Genomic DNA, 19,665 nt, shown 5'->3' on the forward strand with positions numbered 1-19,665 from the left:
TAACAAAAATCAATTCTGAAAATTACCTCACAAATTAGTTTCATTTATTGCTATAAATAAATTGATGTTACACTGACACTGTGAACCCTGGGTGAATCCAAGATAGGTGCAGAGATGCTGCATCAGGCACTGGAAAAAGCTTATCAGCCATCATGAGCTCATGCACACTGCTCACTATCTGCAGTTAACTTTGGTAACCATTTCCCAGTACCAGAGACCATTTACATGACCCCATCGTGACCTCTGCAAACAGCTCCAAGTACATGCTTTTGTTGATGAAGTCCTCTTTTTTTTTTTTTTTTCCCCTTCAATTTATTTCTTCTGTCCCCTCTTCATTCAGCAATCAACTTCTCTTTCCTAAATACAGCCTTTTATTTGTGTGCACTAAAAACCTGATCTGGCTGATCTATGGGTGATTTCAGATCATCTGTCTTCCCAATTAATCAGGATTATTTTGGATTCTGTTTGGTCTTTCTACTGTGGTAGCAACTATAAATTTTGCAAGTGTATTCCTGTTCAGTTACTTTAGTCTTAGACAAATCACTGAGCAACAGAATAGGCTCATGCAGAACAATAACCCTGTCAGTTTGATAAACCTTTTTTGGTAACAGTGTTTTAGTCACCCTTTTATGGTGACTTTACCTGACAATTTATTTGTTTGGTTTGCTTGTAGACCAATTATTTTGACCTAAAAAAAAGCTTTTGACAATCTCTTATTGTTCTCTTATCCAGCAGGCCTACCTCTCACGGGAAAAAGAGAGGACTGTTCTTTACACATTAATGTACAAATAAAGTTGCTCTTCTCAGGCCATGCACAATGCTGCCTCATCTCACAGCAGAATGTCAGACTACTCTCCCAAGCCCTGAATTTTTCCCAAACTGATATTATTATATATTCTAAGATTACATGTTCCAAGAGATGATACTTGCACCTACCTATTAGGGTAAAACATTTGCGAACACAAACAGTAGAGAAGTTCTGTTTTTCCCGTAAATAATCAGCAATTTGGCCAGACAGAATTATACATAACCAGCAGCCAAAATAAGGCAGCGCAGACAAAAATCCATTCTGTTAAGGAGGTCAAAAGAAGACAGTTAAAACACTAAAATGACAAATCAATCATGACTTAATCCATAACTACCAATGCTGCCAGACCAAAAATTCAAAGGTTTAGATCAGCAGCTAGCTTCAGGAAAAAGAAAACTATAACTGAAGGTATCCTGTAGGCATTAACGGGATTGTGGAAGTTTTCAGGATACCAATATCAAGTGAGTTACTAAAATAAGTGGGAGCTGAAAATATTATTCAGGATTTTAAAAACTATACAGAATCGCTCGGTTTTGTACTACTGTTGCATTACATTATTCCTAACATCTGGTGCTGGCTGTAAACAGAGACAAAATCTAGAACTAGGACTTTTCATCAGTTCTAGGCTGGACATCCCATGATCCCAAAGCAGAGTTATTCAGAATCTGACATCACTTATACTGAAATCACCTGTCAATTCCCATTACTTTAAACATGTGCTGTTTAGAGACTTCTGCCTGATTCCACATGATTTTCTGATGATGGGAAACAAAAGCTATGACTAAAATTGCCTACATTTACAGCCTTTCCAAAAAATTATGGATAGTTACTGATAACAGAGCTATAATTTGACATTCTCTGTGACTAAAAAGGGGTATTTGAATAGAAATATGTCTTTATATATGACCTTTATATACAAATATGTATAAATGACCTTTATACGCTAGTATAAAATGTATATTTGTCAGGAAGTGAAAGATTCCCTAGGAATTTGAATTTGAAATGAAATAAGAAACACATCCCCACCTGGAGTCCATTCTATGAATCTATCATCGATCTATTCTAACCTGTTGGATTTCAGTGCTCAGTTTTCAAAAACAGTAAGAAAAATTTTGAAAAATAGAGACAGTCTCAGTAATCAAAAAACTTATTTTGAACCACTATTCAAAGACACAGCATTACTTGTAACTAATTTCTGTATTTTAGAATGGAAACTGAACAGCAACAACTGTATGATATTTTAAAAGGTAATGCAACTTCCATCTAAATCTGTGGTGGCAAAGTTAGTCCAGCACTATTACACAAGTTTGGGTTTTTTTTGGTGTTCATAACAGTCAGTATTCTAAGACACTCCAAAAAGAAAAAAACATAACCCAGACATAAAATAAACCACTTCACAGCAGAACCTGTTGCTATTTAATGCAATGGTGTTTTGCAAAATGCATACAACTGAGAGCTGTGGTAGTAAATGACTTTCACAGATGTTGATGCCTCTTCAGGAAATATCTGAAGAGGCATAATAAGGAGTCCAACCACTAACATCAGTTAGTTTTTTTCAGCTATTTTTCAGCTTGCCCTAATGCAACCTTCTGTTCTAGTGCTGAGGTTCCCCATCTGCTCCTCGCAATATTGCTGGCATCACCTCTTTCTTGCATGGCATTCATCTACAGATTGCTCTAAACTAGTTTTGTTTGCTAAACCAGGAAAAGACTATGTTAAACTTCTTGCAATTTCTGAGCACCTTTCTATCTTGGCTAAAAATATAAACTATACTAGTTTCTCCAGGTAAGCTATACCATCACCGAAACCGTTTCATTAAAGATAGACCAGTACAGTCAAGTAATTGCTATAAATAAAAATATTCCATCTTCCCCACCCCCTAATTATTCCCTGATAAAAAATTTAATTTTATAAAATTTCCTTGAAAAGCACTATATCTGCACCTTAAGACTATGGTTTTGTTCCATAGCTACTTTTCTTACCCTAGTAAGAAATGGTATTTAACCTCTGCTGCTCACTGAGGAAAGAAATTGACAATTTGGAAAGTGATCCAATCAGAAGCTTCCCTCTAGTCCCTTTCTCCCCCAGACCCCATCCTTAAAATACTTTCAAAAATGCCACTTGTCCAATGGTTTTCTTAGTTTTATTTTTAACTAGAAATGTTTTCCTTTATGAGGTAGCAAAGAAGTAGATACTATTTCAGAAACCATAAAACTTGTAAAATCTGAAATAATCATGGAAGCCATATAACAGGGAAAATATTTTTATAGTTACTGTTTTAAAGCAGAGCAGTTAAAAAGATGCATGGGTACAATGCATCTTCACACAGAAAATTTAACTTGAAATCTAGCACTAAGGTAGATGTTAAGTAAGTCAAGAAAGTTGAAATTATAAGGCAGGAAACATTTTTGATGCATCTGCTTAACTGTGCGGGGTTATAATTTCCCAGCTGTACATTCACATTCCAAGGTTCTTAAACACTTTATTCTAAACAGTAGGTGATTTAGTTTCTTTAATTCAGAAGAAAATGACTGTATTTTTATGTATCTCACCTCCTGTGCATCAAATCGCAGGATCTCCTTCATGTATGTGGGCAAGAGTGTAAGAAGTGTATAGAAAGTCCAGTTGTAGGAGAAGTGTGCCACAACAATAGCCCATAGTGGAAGGGACTCTAGCATAGGTCTCCAGGGAACAGATTTCTGTGTAGAAAGCTGGCAAGCAGGAGACAAAGAGAAGAGAAAAAGAAGGAAATCACTATGTTGATATGAACATTTACTAAATACAGTGTTTTTGATGCTAACCAAATCTATGCTTATGATCCATTCTGAAAGGCACAAAATTAGTCTCAGTTGATTGATGCAAGTCATCAGCAATGAATTAATTACTGTCTTCAGTTCTCAATGAAGGTATACTGAAGCATAGAGCTACTGCTCTGATGTTTACTATTCCAAAGTAAACCAATTACTACTTTTTGTAATTCAAAAAGTATGCCTTTCCTTGTTGAAATTTGATGCCTTCTGCTTTTATTATAAATAATTAAATATTTAGTCACCTCTCAGGTGTTGATTTAGCTGAACCTTTCCTGCTTAATCCTAGGTATTAATTTTGGTCTCTCAGCCAGCTGCACTGTTTGTAAATACATATCCTCCTAGTCAGAGGAATGAATCTTACGAAGACTTCAGGAACTAAATTAGCATTATCTCTGTGAATAAGAATCTGTTTCTTACTCTAGATGATGCACTGAGAAAGAGAAATGCTGTAAAATATTGTATTGCAGATGTTAAAGACATTATACAGGTCTGGATCTAGTATAAAATGACAGATTTGAGCTTTTTTTTTTTTTTAAATTTAAAGCTTTTTAAATAAAGCACCCCAACAACATCTGTAACAAAAGGCATTATTATAAACGCTTTGTTTGATTATTGATTGTTTTTCAGTTTACAACTGCACTATTTAAAATTTTTTTTTGTTTGAAAAATCCTGCCTCCATCTCAGGTTAAGAATGTTATTCTAAACATAAACATGTTTACATAAACATACAACAAAGCATAACATAACATGTAACAAACCATAAAGAAAGTTTGACATTAATGACCATGTTTGTGGTTCATGTTCAGACTTAAGTAGGTTGGTCTCTACTGAAGTGCTGTACCTGATCTTTTAGGGAAGACAGTATATATTCTCTTTCAGCATGTGAAATGCTCCTGTGAGTTTCTGGTGTATCACTAACCAAAAACATCCAGAAGAACCACCACAATACACCAAGTGCACCTATTTTGAAAAGATAGAAGAGAAAGAAATTTAAAAAAACCCTAATTTTATTGAGTAATACTCTCAGATGATATAGTCAGAAGTATTTTCTTAATACTCTAATATAATTTTAATGAATATTATTTTTCTTTCTAAATACAAACACTAGTTCCCCAAAGTGGCTTAACACTGCACATTTAGATATAATAAAGAATGAAGATGACTATGCAGAATTTTTCATTTTTTTCCTCACTTCTTCCCTCTACTTGTAGTTCTTCATACAGCAAGAAAGCTGCACGCTCATACATAATTCTATTTTTATCAGTCACATGGACAAGCCACCTCAGGAAAAAAAAAGTTCACATTAAGTTTAATCACAAAAAATACTCTGTGCACATATACAGAATATGCATTATTAAGCTTAATTGACGTACTATTCCTCCTTTTCTTTCTTAAGTCAACCCCAGAATTGTTATTTGAAACAAGGTAACTTTTCAATAATTGCTCTGATTTAACTGCACCTGCACCCTTATGTACCTGTAACATTGTAACTTATTTAATTTTGTTCAGTTTTTTTGGTTTGAATCTGTGTGATTTGTGAAAAATTGGAGATTTCTTTTAAGGAAAATGTAACTCTTGTCTTATATTCTGTTTCCCCCTTCCCATGCAGAATATGAAATAGCTCAGACACATATACAGACCTGTAAAAAGCATTAGCTAAGACATGCTGTTAAAAAAATTATTTTGTTTCAGCTTCTTCCACAATATAAATCACAGTAAACATGCTATGCATTCCTTCAGGGTCCCTGTGACTACTAGAGATTTTCCACAGTTTACATCTTAAGCAGCAATAACTTTTCACACGTTCTTTCATTCTAAATTGAGATTTATTCCTGGGATTAAAGTTATTAACTCAATTTCACACTTCAAATAAGAAATTTCAGCCTGTTGTTTTCAAGTGGTGGGAGAGTTAAGAGCATTTGACTTGTACCAGCTTTTGTCCAACTCAGAGACAGCTTTGCTCACTGGAAGAAGGCTTATTTAGCCATTCACTGGAATCTACTTAGTCTTAAATATCTCTTAATTGCCCAGAAGGAATAAAACACTAACACAACATGTAAAACACACTTTTAAAACTTAAACTGAGTTCTATAATATATGCTTTTCAAAAGAATATGGACTGTACTTTTAATAATTAAGAAAAACCAAAACAACAAAAACTCACCAAATATGTAGAACACATAAACCCAGTTCATATAGTAACAAATTAAACCAGATAGTGGCAGAGACACAACAGTTCCCAGCTGTGCACCTACCAGAAGAAAGCAAAACAAAGTGGAAAAATAATTATATCTCTCTATGAACCCCTTAAGTATAAGTGGCATTTCAGAGTTATTTTATTTATTTTTATGTAATTAATCCTGAATAAAGATTGTCACCACCACTAGAAGGTTGTGCTTTGCTTTAAAGAAACACAGAAAATGAGCTTCCTTGGCAGCTCCAAGCAAATAGAGTCATAAAGCCCTAAGAAGCCAAAATTAGAAGCAACAAACAATAAAAGATAAGCATTCTTGGCACATTTGTCTCCAATAAAGTGATGGCTCTAACACATCTAAATCAATGCAAATTATTCAACTGGTATTGCTGCAAAACAAGAGAGGGCTGAACAAAGTATAATTCAGGCTTTGGGAGTATAATGTGACAATATAGTCAGTTTGAACTTCTCATATCTCATTCCAGCTCTACAAAACCAGGAATGCTAGAAACATGAAGCAGAAGTCATGCATATATAACCAGTAGGTTCAAATTCCATGTTTCTTGAATGTGACAGGGTTTAGGATCAAGGAAGAAGGGAAAGATGAGCAGATTCGAATTCAGAATAAAGCCAAAAGCCAGAAAGAACTAATCATGTGCTTATAATTCAACGTACATTTAGCAGACAATAAGCACAGCAGGTGTTTCCCTTTTGAAATCTAAACCAGAAACCCATTTTATTTACATACTTAACATTCTACTGGTGATAAACAGTAGGTTTTGTCACTTAATGTTAGTTGTATGATTACTTCTGCAAACTTAATCTCAACTCAGAAAATATGTTGATACTCTTGCTACCTAGACACCATCTCCATGGAAACAATAGTTCTTATTTGAGGCAGAAAGCTCCAACAATGAACAGCAAAACCACATACATCATGCAAAATATAAATCAAAATAACAACTACATATAACCTCAACCACGTGTTCTCTCAGAAAATCAACAATTAAATTAACTACAGACCACATGACTGACAACGTGGAAGGAAAGGAAGGAAAAGAGCCTGCCAAGATTACACAAGATGTCTTATTCATGTGACTGCTAACAATAGGCTGTTCAAGGCCACAGACTCTTCTCACTAGTACATTAGCATATATTTTCACAAAATACAAAAGGACAGTTTAAAAGCTCCCAGTTGCTAAATGCTGCAGAAAGCAAAAGCAACTCTGTATGCTCTGCTTAACTTGTGTGCTGGGTCTCACATGAGGACTTCTTTTAAAGTAGATTTAATTAAATATCAAGGCAGAAAACATTTTTAAAAAAGAGAAAGAAAAAAGCTTTTTGATGCATTAGATGAGTTGAAGTAGCTCTTTGAAAGGTCACTTCAAAGTGATGAGTGATGAGACACTTGGTTCAGAGCAAATTGAGGAAATGTGAGGAAAAAGGGTTAAGGCTTCATCCCTCCGGGAAAAGTGAGTCACTAGGTTGTCTTAGCTCCTTAAGAAACTGTAGCTGAAGTTTACATGGTATACACCTGTCTTTTTGATAAATCACAGGTTAAATGAAAAACAGAATTATTACTATTAAGAGTGAGCAAAACAAACCATTACTTGCAACTGAATACAAAATTTGTCATCCTCAGAGAAATAACATTAATTTTGACTAGCAAATTTAAAAACCTATGTTTTTCACCTGCCCCTCAAATACTGCACTGAGCCATATGACTGACCAATAAACCCCTAAAATGCAAGGCTCAGTGGAGGTGGGCAAGAGTAACATGTCCATCAAATTCGGGGAATAACACTGGGTGTGACCAACCACAGTTGTTGCAAAGAAGCTGATTTTATCTCAACACAAATGGCACCAGAGGGTGGATTTGGTTTAGATAGGCAGCTATGTCAGTCGAGTGGATCAGCTGGTGGTAAATGTTTCTCCTCATTCAGCTCATCAAAAGTGTGATTGTCTCACTGACTTAGCCAGACTAGCATGAGTGGAATGGATACGTGGGTCAGTCAAACACAAAGTAGAAAAGTTAAACAACAACAGAATTTGTTTAAGAGAGCAACAGATTTGACTTTCAGCCAACACAAACTGAAGAAGTGTATTGCAATTGCAATATTTTGCTAAGTGTCAACTTACATTTGCTAAATGCTAACTTGTCCTGTGCTTTCAGGACATTCTGTATCACTCTACTAAATCAAAAATCTCATGTAACAGCAAATATTTTCAAAGAAGTAATCTGATATCAAACATTACACCTTCCAGACACAGAATATCTAGGACAATCTGGTCAGAGAGTATTTGACTCTGACAAGGAGCTCTTGCAGCAATACATGCGACCTTGGGTGTTTTCTTCTCCAAGTTCCTCCAAGAACAGTTAAAAAACTCTCCAAAAAACAACCAAACAAGTCTATCCTGTGTCTGCCCCAGCTTTTTTGTTCCTAATGCTAAATATTTTTTTATTTACAGTATCTTCTACTAATCAGCTTCACAGTAATTATTTGCGCCACTTTATACTGAAGTTAGACCCGAGGTTATACTTATTTGTAGATCAATACCTTTGTCAGGTTATAAAAACCATTAATAAATGAAGAAAACTAATGGAAACCAAGATTTACTTTAATGTTACATTTTCTGGATTAAATGCTGATTAAAATTTACAATATAAATCCCTTTGATTTAAGTCAATCCTCCCCGTTACTGCAGTAAAAATTTATAATCCCATTATCAGCGTGGGAATTTCTCACCTGCATATGAAATACTAAGGAGCTTGCTGCGTTCCAGTGGAGGAGCCCAAGAAGACCACATTGAATGCATAGCTGGGAAGGTAACACCCTAGAAAACATCATTTCATTCTGTTGAAATGCAAGAATTTTAGAACTCGCTTCAACTTTACATGTTTCAAAGCATGTTCCATTAAAAAGCAGTAGTACAATCTATTAGTTTGTTGTCTCGCAAGAAATCACTCATAAAAATTGTGCAAGGCATGAAAATAAGGAGACAGAATTAATTTCTTCTGCTTTTGACTCTATATATACTGGAAAAGCAGGAATAATACAAACAACACTGTTTCAAGGCCTTGGTTTCTGAAAAATGAGAATAATTTTGTCTCAAGTATCCTTACACTTCTTAGTTGAAAAGCTTAGGCTAAAATATAGTGCAAACATTTTCTTTATTCTAAAAACCATAAAACTAAGCCACTCAAATGAGACAATCCATATCCTATTCCAGCATAACAACCCCCATAGTGTCTAATCACTACAATTTTAAACTAATTATTTAGATATATTTTCAAATTACATAGAAGAAACACGATTACCTCTCCCAGTCCTTCCAAGGCTCTGACAGCTATGAGGTAGCCAACTCCCAGATTTGCAGCTAAGGGAGTAAGCAAGGTGAACACAGAGGTACCAAAGATGCCAAACCCGAGCAACAGTTTGCCTCCAATTTTGCTTGCAAGATATCCTCCTGGAATCTGAGTAATGATATAGCCATAGAAAAAAGAACCAAGGATCCATCCCTGAGTATCAGCATCCCAAGAATACTTTTCTCCCTAAGAAGAGGGGGAAAAACCCAAGAAAATGCAGTAAGTGTTAAAGACAGCAGTTTCTCTGACCATATGTTTTATTACACTGATCTACTATTTAGTCAATTATAGATAAATCTAAAATTTTTTGTGACCTACTCCCTAGGGTCTCCTTCCTCTACACCCACCTTTACTGCAATCAAAGTTGTGTTAAAAGCTAATTCAGGTAGTTTACAATCTATCTGGACATATCTAACCCAAGTATGAAAATCATCAGTACATGAAATACAAGTGCTCTGGCTGTTATCCCTTTTTGAATTCTAAGTAGCCTGGATTAGGTGACAGGTATTGACTATGTAAGTCTGCCAAAGTACAAATCCTACTTCTGAATCACAGAGTGGATATTCTGTCTTGCTCTATAAAATGGCTTTACCTGCAGAAAATTCATGGACAATAAACAAATAAAGAGATGCAGGTGCTTAAATTTAATATAAAGAAGGAGAGCAGTCAAGGACAGGGCTCACAAGGGTAGGTGGAATAATGGGAGAAGCGCAACAGAGGGAAGATTAGTTTAGTGAACAATGCAATAAAAGTGAAGATGATTGAGATAGGACTCTGCAGCTATAAAGGAAGTCAGCAAGAGGACAGGAACTGTTGCCCAATAAAGTGATTCTAAAATTTGGGATCACTTCCAAAAGATCAATTTTTTCCGCATCTAAATGAGCAGCATACATTTCCCAGAAATGATGACACAGAATCTTCCCATAAAGTTCACCATTTGTTTGTGATAAATAATAAATTACCTCTAAACAAGCAAATAAAATGAAAGCAGGAAGATGGCAAGAGTGCTCAGGAATAACTTCAAGACAAAATCTGTGCAAGACCAAATTTACAAAGTTGGAGGTTGTTTTAGAAGTTTGGGTTTTTTCATATCCAGAAGCTAAGAAATGTGATTTTCAAGATTACTGGAAGAGAGAGGTAAAGGATATAAAGACAAAATGCATGATCTGGGAAAGAGATCGAAGAAGTGAAGAGAGAAATATTACATGTTAATTTGTAATGAAATTTTATGCCACTGTGACTGTACAAAGAACTGGCAAATTGGACAGTGATGGGAACTCTGACGCAGATGTAACGGTAAGAATTAATAAGTGGCACAAAAAACAGTGAGTCATGGTAGATCTACGTGGTCAAATTAGCCAGTTTCTAAGGAATAGCACAGAAAAGAAGTACGTACAATAGCTGACCCTGAACACAGTGCTTCTCAATCAGCTAGTCATTTAAGGCTAATGCTTCCCAGAATAGCTTTTGAAGAACCACTGGAAAGGCCATCCAGTCAAAACCAGCCTGTTCTCTTGCCACCTAAATGCGGTTCTTTCTATCACAGAGTTCTAAAACCACTTTGACATGCCACATTACAAGACAACAGGTCTGAGACCTCACCGTTGTGTTGCGAGGAACATTCATGGTGGAAGAATGCTCTGGACACACATTGGAAGTCACATTCTTTGCTAAGCTTGTGTTAGGTTCTACCATATCCACCAGAGCGACGCTGAGGTTAACACGCAATGCATACAGGAGGAAGAACCCAAAACAGGCCAGAACTGCGAGATTGTAGCGAGCTGAGCAGCATGCAGGGACTGAAACGAGAGCAAATGAAAAATGTTTAACAGACCTAAGAGAATAAGAACAACTCATAAGCAGTTTTTACTAAGGTTCTCAGAAATCTTTGGATAAGATAAAAAATTAGCAAGGAGACAAGGTAATTTTTCTTCTTAAGGGGTTTATTCAATAGGGGTAGAGTCTGAGGCTGGTTGAAAAAAATTTTAAAACCTCACTTTCATACTGATGTGCAAAGCAAATGTAATCCTCGTTTAGACAACAGGCAGCTACCCACACTAGAGTGGGGACCGCAGAGAATGGGGTAGTGTGTGGTCTGTAGAAATAGATTTAGAAACAGAGTTTCAAAAGTCCTCTCCAAAATATTGTAATATTTACTCAAGACAGAATTTCACACTTAAAAAAACCCAAAAAGAATTACTGGGAAGCTGGAAATACACACAATAATGGTTCAAGAAACACAAATACTCCTTAAGTAGTGCTAAAGCCATTGCTACTTCAGACTGTTTTCTAGGAAAAATTTTCCTTCTATAAGTTTGCTTACAAGGGAATATGCATTTGCTGACAGCTGCCAAAACTACCAGAAAGGGAAATGGCAAACACTGTGGTGGTACCGTGAAACAGTAACAGGTTCCTAGCTGCCCTTACTGCCTCTTGTCAGTCACAAGACAACAAAGGAAATGAGTCCTAAGATTCAGCAAAAAATCTGTGTCGTGACATTAAGTGTGTCAGCTGTTTATACACGTACAGCAGACTACGCACTGCAACACAGTTATTGATCGCCTACAGTAGTACACAGCAGCATTTGGCAGAGAGCATTCATCAGTGCCAGGAGATCCAGATCAGAAATGAGCTGTAACTGTTTAAATCTCTGCAGCTACTCTTTATGAACTGGGAATCCCTGAAACTACCAAGCAGGAATGTCAAATTGTTGAGGAACTAATTGAACAATCTGCTGAATTTTCAGAGTAGAGTTTCCTCTCTTGTGAGCTAGCTATGTTATTAATGGGAAGTTTTATAGCCTGGATATCTGAAACTCTGGGAAGGCTGGAGATCAGAAGATATTACACCAGTTTACATCAGTCTACAGTGATCTCTTCTTCCATTGCTCAGAGTTCAAATGATGAATAGAACAGGATCTATGAACAGGACTGACCAGAGCTTCATCTGCTACTACAGTATGTCACTTCACTGGATTTTCTGGTCTGCAGAAAGAAACAAAGGACATGTCCTGTGGACAAGCTGATGTCCTTCCCCTTCCCAGTAACTTCCCTGAAACAAGGAATGAGCCTATATAATTTTATTTTTCAAGGGGAAGATCAACACAGCCTTCCTGCAAGATTGTTTTTTGTGAAATTAACAGAAGTTTCCCATTATTGAAGTCTCTAATCCTGCCCAACTTTATGTGAAGTTCGTTATGGCTGCACAAGTTGTTAAAATGACACAGAGATGCTGAACTTGCTGTATTCATTTAATAAATAAATAATAAACAAGGCTACTGTGCAAATATTTAAGACCCCTTCCAGACCTGTGGTAATTGCAAGTTTTGCATCAGAAGCATTTGAAAAGGCCATCCTGGATTTTAAAATGACATGAGGGAGAGCAGCCAAGATTTTATTGCTTACATTAAAAACAACAGGCACTGAGAACAGGAAGAACTTACTACACAAAACCTACTCAAGCAGCTTCATTGTTCTTTGTTGTTGTTTAAAAAGCAATTTGCCTTAAACAGAAATGTACAGTCTTATAATTTATGATAGTGAATAAAATGACAGGTAAAGCTGCTTAACTCTTCCACTTCTTGTAGTTGCTGGGGTTAGACAATAATAACAGAAAACTGAATAGCACAATGCTGATATAACCCTTCCCTGGAAATGCAGATTAACTGATACAGTCATTACTCTTCCTCTATAAGACTCTTACTGGTATACAACTTGCATGGAGAAAAAGCTCCACAAAACAGATGTGCAAGAACTTAAGGTCAGTAGTATTAGATTTTTTTTCCCTAACTGTAAACATTTTATTAAAAAAACCTAACAAACATGTAGAATTGAAGTCTGAAGCAAACAGGTACTAAAATATTGGTTCCCTGTCATTCCATCATGTGCACTTGAAATACCTAAGAATATTAGCTCAGGTTAACAGAACAGAAGACTCAAGAAGATTACAGGTGCATTTCAGGAGAGTGCTGCAGAGACACAGACATTCACCCCCCTAAAGTTTAAAGCAGCTAACCAAAGTTTAAAGCGTTAGGCTCAAGGTCTTACCTTGCCTAGCAGTCTTTGGTCCTACGTCTGTAGCTAATTCTGATTTCAGGGACATGTTTTAAAGCACTGTAGCTACAATTTAACAAGATTATTAAATTGCAGTTAAAGAACAGGTCTGTGCTGCAAGTTGCGCGGCAGTTTAAAGGAAGCTGCTCATCTGCAGTAGTTTGCTTTGTGGGTGAGGTGAGCCACCTCCAATTGGAGCCAGATGCATTGTGCAAACTTAAGGACATATTGCTTTAGGAAGACTTGAGCTCAAATTTCTCTCTTTCCGTCATCATTTTAAAGTCATTTTGTTAGCAGCACCCCTTGATGCAGTTGCACATTTGTTAAGTAGGTTAGAGCATTTTTGCATGGCACGCTAAAGAAATTAGAAATCTTACTCTAGTCTATAGGTTGTACATTCCGGGAAGCAAAACAGCAGAGACAAGTAAACATGCGGGCTCTGTTGTTAAGCTCTGACCATATATTGAGCTTCATCTCCTACCTTCGTGCATCCTTTCAAGTTCCTGCCTCTCCATACTTGTAATAAGCAATTAGTCTTAACTGAAATTCTGCCTTCGTATGAAATTTTGACACAATCTTGGCGGACCGCGGTAGTTTTTAGTATTTGGACCAGTATTTGGGCTGGAATGTCTTTACTGCAACGACAGCGAGCCGAGGGCTGGCGTCTGACAGGGCTGCACGCCTGTCCCCGCCACCGACAGAGCTGTCAGGACTCGGGGCCGTGCCTGATCCAGCACCCCGGGGCATCGCCGCGTCCCCGGCACCGAACGCCGCTAACGGCGCGGGCGGGCGGCGCAGCCCCTGGGCTCGTCACCGCTGCTCCCCGTCACTGCTTTTGCCGTCACCGCTGCTCCCCATCACCGCTTTTGCCGTCACCTCTGCTCCCCATCACCGCTTTTGCCGTCACCGCTGCTCCCCGTCACCCCGGCAGCGGCACGGCGGCACCGACCCCCCGGCCCCACAGCGGCGCTCGCGGCCCGCACCTCCATGGCAACGCGACGCCGCCACACAGGAGCAGCTGCCGCTCGTCTCACCCGTGTGGGGCTGGGGTTCCTTCAGCAGTGGGGTGCGATCCTCTCCCTCCTCGGGCTCCATCTCCCCGCTGCCACCCGAACCACACAGTGCACTCAGGGACAGACCGCCCGGCGCCTCCGCTGCGGCCGGGAGCGTATCCCTTCCCGGCCCGGCTCAGCTTGGCTCAGCTAGGCTTCAGATTGCTCCGCGGCCGCCCCCCGCCCGCTCGGCTCTACCCCGCCGGGGCCGGGCAGCGGCGGCCGCAGCCCCGGCGATCATGTGACGGGAGGGGCGGGCGGAAACGGCTTCAGCGCCCCGCTGCTGCCGCGCCGCCCTCGGCCGCCATCTTTAGTGAGGGCGGCCGCGCCCGCCCTCGGCCGCTCCCTCCCGCTGGCTGACGAGGCTGCACGAACGCGCCCACGGGCGGGCGGCGGGTGTCGCTGTGCGCGGTGTCCCGAATGCTGAGGGAAAAATAGGAGAAATCTGATTAGGCTGATTCACCACAAGCGGCTGCTCCTCAGTGAAGGCGAGAGGCCTCTCGGTGCCACTGCGGCAGCCACTGGCGGAGAAGGGAAGGCTCGAGTTGCTGGTGCTGGGTCTCTCTGTAAGCACCCAAATGCCATTTAACAATACGTTGCAGCATCTGCAGCGCGTGGTCTTTTTGCTCTGTGTGTGTGTACAGTGCACAACTCCTGGAGGAGGTTTTAAAATCATAGCATGTGAAGGGGTTGGAATGGACTTTACGGATCATTTTGTCCCAACCTCATGCCATAGACAGGGACACCTCTCAGTAGATCAGGTTTCTCGAGGCCTTACCCAGCCTGGCCTGGAACATTGCCAGGATTGGGGCATCCACACCCCCCCTGGGCAACCTGTTCCAGTGTCTCATTAACCTCACAGTAAAGAATTTCTTCCTACTATATAACCTAAATTTCCCCTGTCAATTTATACCCATTACTCCTTGCCCTGTTAGTACAGCTCCTGACAGAGTCCCTTTCTGGCTTCCCTTTCAGATACTGGAAGGTTGCTATGAGGTCTCCACACAACCTTCTCCAGGTGAACAGCCCCAACTTTCTCAACCTGTCTTCACAGAGAAGGTGCTCCAGTCCTATTACTGAATAAGAGTAAAAATGCACCAATACTGATTAATAAGCACTGTGGGATATGTAATAGAGCTTTTCCTCTTGGAATCAGTGTTTTTCAGTCAAAGATAACAACAGAGTGGAGATACTTAAATTTTACAGGCTCCTTCCTACATGAGAGCCACTTTCACTCACCTTGTCCATTCATCAGCTTTACCAGGGCTGAGGACTGAGTCATTTTGGTAATGCTGTCAGTCATCCACTGAAAGCTTTGCCTTTGCTTAGATGCCTGTGCCATCCTACTGGCATGTAAGTAACTGCCTGGAAAATTCCCCATACTGGAAAATAGAGGAATGTAAAAGATTCCCAGCAGCATAATCAGCTATATCATTTCACACAAGGTATATGATATATGAGTTTGCAAATATCAGTAGAACAGCTGTGGCTGTGTGCTTATCATGCAGTATTACATCTATGTGAAAACATGAAGCAAATTAGTGCTTCTGTTCTGGTTCTGAAATTTAGCCTGAGGGTCTTCTGTGAGTCAAACTAACCTGGAAGCTATTCTTACAGCCAAAATTGAGGGAAGAAAGCAAAAAGACAGAACAAGTATCAGACATAATTTGCATCGTTTTATTAGAAGTGGTGATTTGGTTTGTAGTACTCAGACTTCAGCTTTGCATTTCACACATGCTGTACTCTTCTTGGCATTTCTGTACATACCCCCAGAGCCCCAGTGCACTAGCACCCAGCCCATGAGGAAGGAAGTGTAGGGGTGTATGGGCCAGGACTATGTGCAGCATGCACAGGATAATGAGTGTGATCACTTCCATCCACAGGTTGAACCCCAAGCTCCCCATAGACTCCTCTTGTCATAATACAAGGAGGATGCAAGGCTGCACAGCCTGGAATGATGGACAAAGTTTTTTCTAGAAGTCTCCTTTTTTTTTGCTACTTATTTCTTCTCCCTAAGGCAAGTTGTATTTTAAATCTACCTACACTGTCAGTACAGGATAGTGCCAAACCCCCCTGCCTTAACAAAGGAAATAGATTCCTCTGCCTTGCTGCCTCCTTCTCTGATCTTGCAGGCCCTCACCGTGGAGTGAATCTTAGTGACACAGTGCACCAAAAGCAGCTGTGAGGCTGCAGTGCCACAGGTGAAAGGTGACACTTAGGAATACAGATTCAGGGGTGTGTGAGGAGCACTTACCTTTGTCACAGCAGATAAGAATGCCATTCCTTACACCCTGGAGGCTGACTCTGTGTGTAGTTGTGGTGTGATGAGCCTCTGTCCAACCTACCAGGCACTGGTGGTTGTTGGCCTGCTCTGCCAGTGTGTCATACTTGTGATGCATCCTCCTGATGTGGAGGATTTGAAGTATTTTCAGACTTCATTTATTTTTATTTCTAGAAAGGACAGTTGTTTGCATTCAAACACTTTTGCCTTGGTTACTATCATGGCTGGATGTAGCTGTGCATCCATTTCCTTCTCTAAACACCACCCTGACATTTCAAATCATCCCTCCAAAAAGACATGTGCAGCATGTCTTGTATGGAGCAGTAGATGGCTCTCTTTCCTCTGAAGTCCTGTCGGGAAAAGAAACACTGGGTCTTAAGAGAAAATCCAGCCTTGTTCCCTCAATGCCATGGCTACTTTTGGGCAAGCTCTCATATTCATTCAACAGTGCAGACAGGATACAGATGTGATGATGTAGGAATGCATTTTAAACTGATTAACTCTACTTATACTAAGTGGCTTAGAAGATGAAGAAAGTGGCCAGGGAAAATAGATCAGTGATGCTAACTTAAATTGTAGTATTTCCTCATGGAGCCAGATAGTACCTCTTCTGTCAACCTATTAAGTTTTATAGGATATAACAAGAAAGTTGTTTCTGGGTTCCCATATTATTTCCAGTCTTTCACAAACTACTATTACAAGATGCCTTTATTTATTTATACTTTTTTAAGGAATCTGAGTTTTGAAATGTTGGTTTTTTTTCAAGATAAACAAAAGAAAGGAGCAGAGAAATACAGATCATATTCACAATATAATAATCACCGGTTATTCTCAAATAACTGAAGGTAACATAAAGAGAGTTTAGTGAGTGAAGATTTGTCTAAGTCTTCTTTTACACAGTACAGTATACAGCATTTTAATGTTGTAAATGCCTAACAAAGATATTAGATTTTAGAATGATAATTTACAAAGTAGAAGAATATAAAGTTAAGGTATCAGATTGTTTGGACAAGAAAAAACATGCATATGCATCCAAGCAAAACATTTCTCAGGTTTCCCATAAGAGAGCAAATTGCAGTCAATCAAACAGGAAAATAATTAGGATGCCTTAAGCTGGGCAGTTCTCCTACTGCAAAGCTGAATACAAAGTCATTACTTAATCATGCATAAGATGATGCTGACCAAATCAGAAATGGCTTATGTGGCTCTGGCAGTACAATGTGTTTTCATCTGTCTGGAAATACTCTGTCTGCTGCAAATGCCTCAGGGCTCCCTGTCACCATGGATAATCTTGCCTGGGGGTTTATGCTGGGAGAGGAGACCCATCCTGCCTGCTTTTCTTATTGTTTGTTAGCTGAAGCATTCCATGCTGTTCAATTTTTGGCATTGGCCATGGCAGCAGAAAGCCTGGGACTTTCCTCAATTAGCAGCATTGGTTTCAAATGGAAGAAAGGAAGGTGTGTATTGTGTCCTCTACAAAGTACTCCTCTGGGTTATATGGCAGTACTCAACTAGATTCAGAGAAGTAGCTTAGGCTTTGTATTGCCTAAATTTTAGTGTTATATTAGCCAGTGGAAGTATAGATTGGAAGCACAGGTAACCTTAATGTCTAGACTCGCTCCTTTAAAGGTAGTCTTTCTAAAGGAAATAGGTGTGGCAATGGTGCTGGACATTTCCTATTAAACAACTGGCCTCTGTTCAGAACACATATCTGTGCATAGAAACCTGGGCCCATATTTCTCCTATGTCAGTGGCATTTAGTAACTGCAGTGAATGCTGAACTTCAGGCAAGACAAGGCACTGGGGCTTTGTGGAATCTTCTTTGTTTTTAACTTCAGTTGTTTCCTTATATATAGAAATCATGAATATCCTTAGGGGAAAAAAGTAGATTCCCCTCAAGCTTTGTAGATTAGTTCTGTATTTTCTGGGTTAATGGCTTACAAACTTCACCATGGACTACTAAGGGATGTTAGAGTGCTTACTATGAAGAGCAGTTATTTTGTCTGTGGATTTATGAAAACAGAGGAATAGCTATGGTCTATTGGACCAGTGTTCACTTCCCTGCAGTTCTGTGTCTCACACAGCAGTGAACAGCAAGTGCTGAGGGAAGGGTTTGTATGGATCAAACATAAGGTGACACATCTTCTGAATAGTCTCTGAATGTTTGAATACACTGACTGGTGACTCAGGCTGTTCCTGAGCAGGATGTGATGATACCTCTGTTCCGAATAATCCCTAGCATTTGTCAGACAAGAATTTATGCCATCTGAATCTATGTAAAATTCAGTATTCATGTTCCTTGTGGCAAGGAGTTCCACATTGGAATTATATACTATGGATGTGTTATACCTTTATGGTCTTTCTGAGAAGAAATGCTTTTTATTCTGAATCCCCAGTAAATACTTAACCTCCCCCTGTGCACATACCTACCCATAGAAACATTGGCTTCTAAGGCATTTTACTTATGGAGTAAGTCATGTTGAACTTACTCTTTCAGCTGTGTGGCTCAGTCTTGCAAAACCATGTCTTTATACCTGCCTGGTGCCAGGTTAGAATGATTCAAGAGTTTCCACCCCATGAGTGCTGCATTATAATACTGCAATGTTGAGGTTGTTCAGATGTGTGGCAAAACAAAATTAATCTGAATTATCCTGTTATGAAAGATGGAATTAAGAAGATAACATATTCTGGTATCTCAGAGGTTGTCTCAATAGCGTTGTCTTGTTCCTGGGAAGTTGATTGGTAGCTGGATTTGTCAAAGCCTGGAACTGCCAAAGAATATGCTGCAGCTCTCACTACAGTGTTTTCTTTTTTGAATGTAAACTCTGTAGTGAAAGTTAATGGTAAAACTTTAAAAAATTTTCTCTTGGCAAAGCCTCACTTAATTTTGGAAGTGTTGATATGTGGAATTATGCACAATAAGTGAGAGATTCTGAAAATTATATTTCTCTTGTCAGTAACTAAGTAAATAATTTTTTCTGGGATCTCAGAAATCTGAGTGGAACCCCTCATGCAGGACAGGATGATGTGCTATTTATGCTCAAGGAACCTGATATGCCAATCAAGGTCAGAACCTGTGAATTAGGTACTTAATCATTGC

At 39.1% G+C, this 19,665-nt stretch overlaps 2 protein-coding genes across 44 annotated transcripts in view; one reads left to right on the plus strand and one right to left on the minus strand.

Annotated features, from left to right (window-relative positions):
• The window catches only part of SLC17A5 (solute carrier family 17 member 5), a 42,739-nt gene extending 28,080 nt beyond the window's left edge, over positions 1–14,659 (minus strand). For 9 of the 39 annotated variants that reach the window (XR_015282946.1, XR_015282955.1, XR_015282954.1 and 6 more), the window contains exons 1-8: positions 14,216–14,642; positions 10,783–10,979; positions 9,133–9,366; positions 8,561–8,648; positions 5,784–5,870; positions 4,461–4,579; positions 3,361–3,519; positions 937–1,069 (exon numbers count right to left, since the gene is read on the minus strand). Coding sequence is in view for 25 of the 39 variants with exons in the window: in XM_086876279.1 (XP_086732405.1) it covers positions 937–1,069; positions 3,361–3,519; positions 4,461–4,579; positions 5,784–5,870; positions 8,561–8,648; positions 9,133–9,366; positions 10,783–10,979; positions 14,216–14,327 (1,129 nt within the window). In the remaining 14 variants the exon portion in view is untranslated. Of the gene's footprint in view, positions 1–936; positions 1,070–3,360; positions 3,520–4,460; positions 4,580–5,783; positions 5,871–8,560; positions 8,649–9,132; positions 9,367–10,782; positions 10,980–12,115; positions 12,165–13,226 lie in introns of all 39 variants that reach the window. The other 30 variants (XR_015282949.1, XR_015282948.1, XM_086876282.1 and 27 more) reach the window with 17 other exon arrangements.
• The window catches only part of CD109 (CD109 molecule), an 84,691-nt gene continuing 79,251 nt past the window's right edge, over positions 14,226–19,665 (plus strand). Inside the window, exons 1-2 of one of the 5 annotated variants that reach the window (XM_086876272.1) lie at positions 14,226–14,298; positions 15,260–15,343. In XM_086876272.1, the coding sequence (XP_086732398.1) occupies positions 15,276–15,343 (68 nt within the window). In that variant the 5' untranslated portion in view covers positions 14,226–14,298; positions 15,260–15,275. Of the gene's footprint in view, positions 14,299–14,577; positions 14,851–15,259; positions 15,344–19,665 lie in introns of those variants that run through there. The other 4 variants (XM_086876274.1, XM_086876275.1, XM_086876273.1 and 1 more) reach the window with 4 other exon arrangements.

Source organism: Cyanistes caeruleus, chromosome 2 (genome assembly GCF_971803275.1).
Source record: "Cyanistes caeruleus chromosome 2, bCyaCae1.hap1.1, whole genome shotgun sequence".
NCBI lineage: Eukaryota > Metazoa > Chordata > Aves > Passeriformes > Paridae > Cyanistes > Cyanistes caeruleus.